At 38.1% G+C, this 8,862-nt stretch overlaps 1 protein-coding gene across 7 annotated transcripts in view; it reads right to left on the bottom strand.

Moving 5' to 3' along the window:
- The window catches only part of LOC108308159 (heterogeneous nuclear ribonucleoproteins C1/C2), a 16,696-nt gene extending 8,448 nt beyond the window's left edge, over window positions 1–8,248 (bottom strand). For 2 of the 7 annotated variants that reach the window (XM_017533844.2, XM_017533846.2), the window contains exons 1-2: window positions 7,835–8,247; window positions 7,198–7,245 (exon numbers count right to left, since the gene is read on the bottom strand). In XM_017533844.2, coding sequence (XP_017389333.1) covers window positions 7,198–7,245; window positions 7,835–8,190 — 404 coding nt within the window. In that variant the 5' untranslated portion in view covers window positions 8,191–8,247. Of the gene's footprint in view, window positions 1–5,429; window positions 5,478–7,197; window positions 7,246–7,834 lie in introns of all 7 variants that reach the window. The other 5 variants (XM_017533842.2, XM_017533841.2, XM_017533843.2 and 2 more) reach the window with 5 other exon arrangements.
- Between the last annotated feature and the right edge of the window lie 614 nt (window positions 8,249–8,862).

Here is an 8,862-nt window from a genome sequence, read left to right as displayed (position 1 = left end):
AAAAAAAAAAAAAAAAGGGGGGGGGGGGATGGTGTCTTCATGGTTTCACTCAGAAACTATCTTCACATAAAACTAGACACTGCATGGGAAGACAATTTGAAAAGGCAACTGAAAACTCTGAGTCAAAAAGAATCTAGTCTATAATATGCAGGTTGCCTGAGTCTTAGGATCCATCCTCAATTCAGAAACCTGACTAGATCCAAGACCGCTTTAAGGGGGGAAAAAAATCCATAGATTTGCTTCTGTATATGCCTCAGCCTCCCAAGTAACTTGGATTAAAGGTACATGTTCCCAAGCCCAGAAAGTTTTTTTAATTTTAGTAGAGATGGGATTCCACCATGTTAGCCAGGCTGCTTGTGAACTCCTGGACCTCAAGTGATCCACCAGGCTCAGCCTCCCAAAGCACTGTGATTACAGGCATGAGCCACCGTGCCCAGCCCCAAAGAATTTTAACATTACTCATTTGTCATGATATTCAACAATACCCATATTCCCATGTCAGTGTGGACCTTTACCAGAGATAAAATTTTAATCTGACAGTGTGGTGCTATTTTGATTTTTTTAAAAACTGAAATTCGGCCAGACGCGGTGGCTCACGCCTGTAATCCAAACACTTTGGAGGCCAAGGTGGGCAGATCACCTGAGGTCAGGAGTTCAAGACCAGCCTGACCAACATGGTGAAACCCCATCTTTTTTTAATATTAAAGAATAATAATAAAATTTAAAAAAAAACAAATTCAGACTGGGCACGGTGGCCCTTTGGAAAGCCGAGGTAGGTGGATTGCCTGATGTTGGGAATTCACCACCACCCTGGCCAACATGGTGAAATACAGTCTTTACTACAATACAAAAGAGAAGATCAGCTGGGCGCTGATTGTGTGCACCTGTAGTCCCAGCTACTTGGGACTGAGGCACAAGACTTGGTTGAACCTGGGAGGTGGATTTTGAAGTGAGCCAAGATCGCACCACTGCATTCCAGCCTGAGAGACAAAGAAAAAAAAAAAAAAAAAAAAAAAAAAAAAAAAAAAAAAAAAAAAAAAAAAAAAAAAAAAAAAACCTGAAAATGAGCCACACAGTGGCTCTCTTATGTAATCCCAACACTGGAAGGTTAAGGCAGGTAGATCACTTGAGCCCAGGAGTTTGAGACCAGCCTGTGAGACCAGGTCTCTATTAAGAATAAAAAATTATGTATTTTTAAAATTAAAAAAACTGAAATTATGTTAACAGTATTTTAAAGAACATATGCCCACATTCATTCCAACATTCTCTTATCAAGCAAGATCACTAGAGTAAAAAGCTATCCTTTCACTTACAGTAAAATTCCTTTTAAGGAGTTGTCTATAAAAACAGGTATGATTGCTGGGGAATAGAGTGAAGGAAAAGTGGCTGAAGACAAAGGTGCATTTCAGAGCTTTGTGAACTATTTCTATCTTGATTATAGTGATGGCTATAGGACTATGCATTTTGTAGATCAAATCTGATATAGGAATTGTACACCCAAGAGTGAATTTTACTGTATGTTTTCTATCCTCTCATTTCTATCTTCCCATTCACTTTACCTTTGTCAGAGGTCACCAATGACACTGCTAATTCAAAACGACATCTTCTAAATTCTTATATTACTTGAACTATTAATGACATGTGACAAGTTCATTCACTTCTCTACTCTTTTGATATATATTCACACAGCTTCCAGGATACTTCATGCTTCTGAGTTTTGTCCTACTTTTTCCATTTTGGCATTTTCAATGTTCTTTGCTTATTTTTTCCTGTCCCATTCTTTAAAGGTCACAGTACTCCCAAAATCTCATTTTATGTTTCCACTCATCCAGTATTGTGGTTTTTTATAAGCTTTAAAGCAGATGACTCCCTTGGAATCATATAAACAACTGCTTTACCTCTTTCCAAGTGGATCAGCTTTAACATGGCTACAACTGATCTACGATATTCGCTCCTTACCCTAGCTCCTGCCAATCAGTGTCACTGTAAATTCCATGATTCCAGTTGTCTGGCACAAAAAGGTTGGCTACATTTTTGATTCCTCTTCTCAGGGATCACATTATAAGCAAATTTCTCACCATCACCTTCAATATCCATCTACGGTACTTTTAATCACTCCCATTGTCATCTCTCCCTGGTCCCACCAAAAATGACTGCTTGTCTGAATAAATCTGTCACCCATTATCTACTCTCAGTAAGAGTGATCTCATTCCTCTTCGAATAGCTTCCCATCTCATTCAAAGTAAAAGCTAAAGACTATGCCTTATGCTTCACGTGTCTTAAACACACCCTTTTCTCTGAGGCCAACTTTTTCTTTACTTTTTGAGATGAAGTTTCACTCTTGTTGCCCAAGCTGGAATACAGTGGCGCGATCTCAGCTCACTGCAACTTCTGCCCCCCGGATTCAAGCAATTCTCCCGCCTCAGCCTCCCAAGTAGCTGGGATTGCAGGCCCGTGTCACCACAACCGGCTAATTTTTTGTATTTTTAATAGACACGAGGTTTCACCATGCTAGCCAGGCTGGTTTCGAACTTCTGACCTCTGATGATCCACCCAACGCAGGATTCCAAAGCGCTGGGATTACAGGCGTGAGCCACTGCGCCTGGCCTCTATTTCTTATCATACTATTCCTGCTATGTATAATATCTCACAGCAGATCATAACCAGTATTTGTTGAGTAAATCAATGATGTTCCCAACTGGCTTCTAGGAAATAACTGTCCATAAACTACACAATCAACAATGTGTAACAAACCAAATTATCTACAAAATAGCTTAAAAGCCAGAGGATTGGTGTTTTGATTTTCTAGCTTGATAAACACAAATGCAAAGGATTTCCCAAAAAAAATCAGATAGAAATTGAATATCATACTTTACCAAAAACTTAAATCTATTTTCAAGAAAGATTCAACTATTGGCCAGGCCCAGTGGCTAATGCTTGTAATCCCAGCACTTTGGGAGGCTGAGGCAGGCAGATCACTTGACTTAAGATCAGGGGTTCGAGATCAGCCTAGGCAACATGATAAATCCCCATCTCTACGGGAACTACAGAAAATTAGCCAGGCGTGATGGCGTGCCTATATTGCCAGCTGCTCAGGAGGCTGAGGTAGGAGGAATCCCTTGAACCCAGGAGGAAAACGGTGCAATGAGTCAATATTATCCCACTGCACTCTTGCCTGGGCAACAGAGTCAGATACTGTCTCAAAAAAAAAAAAAAACACAAAAAAAATCCAGCTGTGCCCATGATGAATGTGCATTTGGAGCTGCTATCGCATGCTTGCTGTTAAGGAAATCACAAACAAAAATGTATTTCTACAGATGACTTTCTCCTGTTTACTCTTCCAACATTTTAAGATTTGCTCTAAAACTGAAAAGTCTGGGTTATTTCCTTCCTGTAAAGTAGGCTTTAAGTCATTACATTTCTTATACCTTATGCAACTCTAGACTTATTCTACCCAGTAAAACTGATTTTTGTAGCGTTCTAGATCTGCAACTATCCCCAGTCCAAGGCACTAGTCACATATGGCTACTGCACTTACCATGAAAGTTCTATTTAACAGCACCGTTCTAGTCTGTTGTCTCCACAGACATCCATTTACCGCTTATAAACAATTTCCAGAGTCCAGTATTCTATAATTTACTCAGTATATTAAAAACCCATAATTCTTAAAAATTCTGCTAAACAGCCTTAGAACAAATTAAGTTACATATCTCTTATACCAGGATGGTAAAATTTTAAGAAACCGTTAAAAATTTTAAAGTCACTATCAGATGTTGTACCCAGAGTCTTGTTTCCAGAATATATAATGAATTTTACAACAAAACAACCTAATATAAAAATGGACAAAGAATCTGAATACATTTGTGGAAGAGTAAACAAATGACTGGAAAGCACATGGAAAGACATTCAATATTTTTAAAGAAAATGTAATTAAAACCTGACTGAGATCCCGCTACACTCTCACTAGACTAGAATGCATAAAAGCAAAATACAGGTATGAACATAAGTGGACGAACTGGAAACTTCCACGATTGTTGGTAATATAAATGGGTACAGCTGGCCAGGCGCAGTGGCTCGGTGGTGGCACACACCTATAGTCCCAGATACTCGGGAGGCTGAGGCAGGAGAATTACTTGAACCCAGGAGGCGGAGGCTGCAGTGAGCAGATATCGCACCATTGCACTCCAGCCTGTGTAATAAGAGCTAAACTCCATCTCAAAAAAAAAAAAAAAAAGGTACAGCCACTTTTGGTGAACAGTTTCGCTGTTGGTAAGGTTGGTAATATTTACCGCCATACAACCCAGCAATTCTCCTAGATATATATGCAAAAGAAATGAAAACATGACCATACAAAAATTTGCATACCAATCTTCATAGCATTTTTAACATGTAGAAAAAACTCTAATGTGCATCTACTAATGAATAAACAAAATGTATTATCCATAAAATGAAAAAAAGTATTGATACATGGTACAACATAGATGAACCTTCAAAATATTCTAAGTGGACAAAGCCAGTCACAATACATATATGATTCCATTTGTATGAATGCCCAAAATATCTGTACAGAATTTATTTTTAGCGTGACAGAATGATCTAAAATTAGATCATGATCCTAATCGCAAAACTCTGAATTTTACTGATTTAAACTGAACACTTTAAATGGATGAATTATATAGAATATTAAATCTCAATAAAGCTAAATTAAGGAAAGAAAAAATGCCAAGGAGGCTGACGAAATCAACCTGAAGAATGGTCTCAAGTAGATTCGTAAAACACCACAAGATACTTTAAGTCTTAGGTAAAAATGAAATCAGACCGCCACTCAATTCTGAGTCATAGAGCAGACTGATCCAGGCTTCTGCTTCTCCTACAAGTATCTCCCACCTACTCAACGAGTCCAGGACACAGTGAGAAACTAAAAGAAATACTAAGAAATAAATATTATTTAAGTCCAGCAAGGCGCAAGTGGCTCACACCTATACTCCCACCACAGAATTTCTCCCAACCTCCTCTCCATTTTAACATTTACAATGTTAAACTATCTTTTTTTCTCCAGTTTCCCTTTTCTAGCCAAAGGGCTGTTTCAAAAATATCATTTATACGACACAATTCCTGAACATGTCATACAAGGCCCTTTACAACCATCACTTACAATTTTCTATTACAGCTAGCTGCTCCCCAAGCACATCAGGCCCTTCACAACTCAATCTTTGTTCATGTATTGTCTTTGACCTGTGAGTTCTTGATGTATTTATCTATTTCTAAGCCACTGACACAGTGACATATGTATTTAGCTATGGAGTAGTAACGGCACTCTGAAACCTCTAATGAAAGGATTTCATACTCCAGTCACTTATATACTTTTTTTTAGTAGAAAGCCTGTCTTTACTAAAAACACAAAATTAGCCGGGCGTAGTGGCACATGCCTGTAATCCCAGCTACTCGGGAGGCTGAGGCAGGAGAATCGCTTGAACCTGGGAAAAAAAAAAAATCTGAGAAAATCACAAATGTCAAGTGAAGAAACCATTTGATGATGCATTAAGGATACTCAACTATACCATCTTAATATGGCATTCCAGGCCCTTTACAATGTAGATCAAAATTCTTTTTCTGGACTTATTCTTGTAGCCTTTTAATGACTAGCTACCATATTCTATAAGGTATTTCTCAAACACAGAATGTATACTTTCATGTCTGACACTTTCAGTGTATACTTTACAGTATTTAACAGCTGACTTGATTCCTTTACACAACTCCCATGCATGACTGATTAACTCAATTCAAATGTTATATTCCCCAATAATTTTTATTCCAACAATCAATAACTTTAATTCCAAAATCAAGAGACTGAATTGTCATATACAGTAATAACATTAAAATACTAATGACTGGAATACTGGCATTCTAAGACAAACAGTAGTACCATGTTTCATATACATAAAGTACTATGCTTTACATATTGCATTTTAAAAGTGTATTGCGTACAACAGTTTGCTCCATACACTTACACATACTGGATCAGTTTAAAAATGACAATCCAAGTAACTAACAGTTCTGTCAATGTTAACTGAGACTGACGTATCAGAATGTCAGTGTGGTAACTCTTTAGCACATCATTCTATTTCCTGGTATTTGCTATCAGTTCTAAATCTATCACTCAAAGCCACCCATAACCCAGTTCCTATTCACACAGCTTTCAAATGCATTTCTTATGACTCTCTAAAAAATACTAATGTGTTCTGAAGGCACACATCATAATCATTACTCCAATCTCTTTTTTTTTTTTTTTTTAAGAACTCTATCACCTCCATCCCTACAACTACTATTGTACAATCTACTGTACAAATCAACACTAACTTCTTATTAACTCCTAAAGCAACTAGCATGGTACTATTGTCTCCTATTTTGTATACCTGGGAAGAAAGACTATAGGATTCCTTTTTTTTTGGGGGGGGGGGGGGGGGGGGGGGCCGGGGGTTCCCTACAGACTAGCATGTGAGACTACAGGATTTTTTAGGCGAGTAATTTTTTTTTTTTTTTAGTTTCACTCTTGTTGCCCAAGCTGATCTAGGCTCACTGCAACCTCCGCCTCCTGGGTTCAGGCAATTCTCCTGCCTCAGCCTCCTGAGTAGCTGGGATTACAGGCACGCGCCACCATGCCCAGCTAATATTTTGTAGTTTTAGTAGAGACGGGGTTTCACCATGTTGACCAGGATGGTCTCGATCTCTTGACCTCGTGATCCACCCGTCTTGGCCTCCCAAAGTGCTGGGATTACAGGCGTAAGCCACCACGCCCGGCGGAAATAATACACTCTTATGGCACTACCACTGCATATGCAATCTCGCACTGATAGAAACATTATGTGATGCACAAGCAATAGGAAAATAATGAAGAGGACATGGATCAGCTGGTAAGCCAGAGAGTCCTTACTTTTAAGACTGACTCATCTCAAGCAGGAAGGTGAAAATAAGTGATCCAGAAAACCTATACCTCCTGACATTATGAAATCATACATTAACACCACTATCACCCTACCTAATAATCTCCTTAATCATTTAGAAACAGGTACTTTTTGTTTTGGAGGAAAGGGAAGATGTTTGAAAACATCCTTGATGTTCATCACCACAAACTAGAAAAACAAAATGATTCTCACTAAATAGCTGTTCAGTAGAATGACAAAACACTTAACATACCTATCATAATAATCCCGTTGAAAGTCATAGTCCAAGTCAAAAGAGGAGCTGAAAAATAAATACCAAAGAGGGTTAATTTGGAAATGTTGCTACTAATTCGTAACAGTAGGTGAGGGGAGAACCATGCCAAATAAACCACAACAAATAGATCAACAAGGTTAGCACTGCATGATCCCCAATATTCATAAAATAAATCACTCAATTCCAATCACCTTTGACCACTAGACATGTAGTGGTCAAACTGGTAATTCAGGTTAAAATTCACTAAGATTTCCACATACAACATAGCTAAAATAAGAACACTGAAAAACAGAATGGTTAACTAAATATCCTTATACCACTCCCTTCTTCCCTTTCTTCTCTCTAGTGTTGAGATCAACAATTCCATAGAAGTATTTTAGGTTATGCTATAAATATCAAACTATTCTTAAATATTAATAGCAAAAACTTCAGGGATTTTTAATTCTCTAGAAATTTTTCCTAGGGCAAAAAAAGAGACTATTAATGCAAAAATAATAAAACCTTATTTATACACAAATAAAACACAGTACACTTAACCCTCCCAACCTCCAGAAAACAGATAGAGAAGATGCCCACTGATGGACACAATGCAGTTATAAATAATAAAGTTCCGGACCTGAGTAGAGGGGACGGAGAAGGGTGTTCTGTTACTGACCCGTACATCTCCGCTGCAGATCGTTTCACACCTGCTTTTCCTCGGTTCACTTTTGGCTCTGCAGCCAGGTTAATATCTAAAACCTGGCCAGCAATCATTCTGCCATCCTCTCCTGCTACAGCAGCCCGGGCATTTCTCTCATTAACATATTGAACGAAGGCAAAGCCCTTATGAACAGAGCAGCCCACAATTTTGCCATACTTCGAAAAGATTGCCTCCACATCAGATTTCTTGACCACGAGTGTGTTTAGATTCCCAATGAACACACGGGAGTTCATGGAGCGAGGATCTGTCTTGTTGGTAACGTTGCTGGCCATTGTGTTTGATGATAAGGTTTCTCACAAAGCCGAAAACTGTAAAGGAAAAAAAAAAAAAAAAAAAAAAATCAGGTGAACAGATGCTAAAAATAATATTCCTTGATAAAAACTTCTGCACTCTCTCTGAACCACTGTTCAGTTAACTGCCCAGAGTATCAGGCAACTTAAAGGGACTCACAGTATTAAATATGTATTTACTAATAAATTCAGAGCCTCCATCCTCTGAATATACTCTTACGAAAATTCAACTTCTTCCTCTTAATTCTATTTCAGCATCACTAAACTATAAAGTCTCAGGAGAAAAAAATTCTCCCTTGCAGATCATTGGCAATATAATTTCCTTGGACATAATTAATTCCATGTGGCTTCCTCTAAGTCCTCAATCAAATTAGAATTGCCTACATTCTCTGATACCAATTTCTGCTGTTTTGCACATTATAGGTCATGCTATCACCTGCCATCAATAATAACTCTATCTTCATTCGCATTACTTTTAGTGAGTTTCACCGGTTCTGTATATATTCACACAGTACGTCAAATTCTGTGCCAAGCCATTCATTAGCTAGATTAGTATGGATAGCTTATTACACTTACCCATGAAGTATAATTTTCTTCAAAAGGCAATAAATAGGATCAATTTGTTTCCACTAGAAATACCTATTTCCACGTACT

The sequence above is a fragment of the Cebus imitator genome, unplaced genomic scaffold (genome assembly GCF_001604975.1).
Source record: "Cebus imitator isolate Cc_AM_T3 unplaced genomic scaffold, Cebus_imitator-1.0 Scaffold83, whole genome shotgun sequence".
Classification (NCBI taxonomy): Eukaryota; Metazoa; Chordata; class Mammalia; order Primates; family Cebidae; genus Cebus; species Cebus imitator.
Note: the sequence above shows the minus strand (reverse complement) of the source record. Positions and strands in the feature narration are given on the sequence as shown.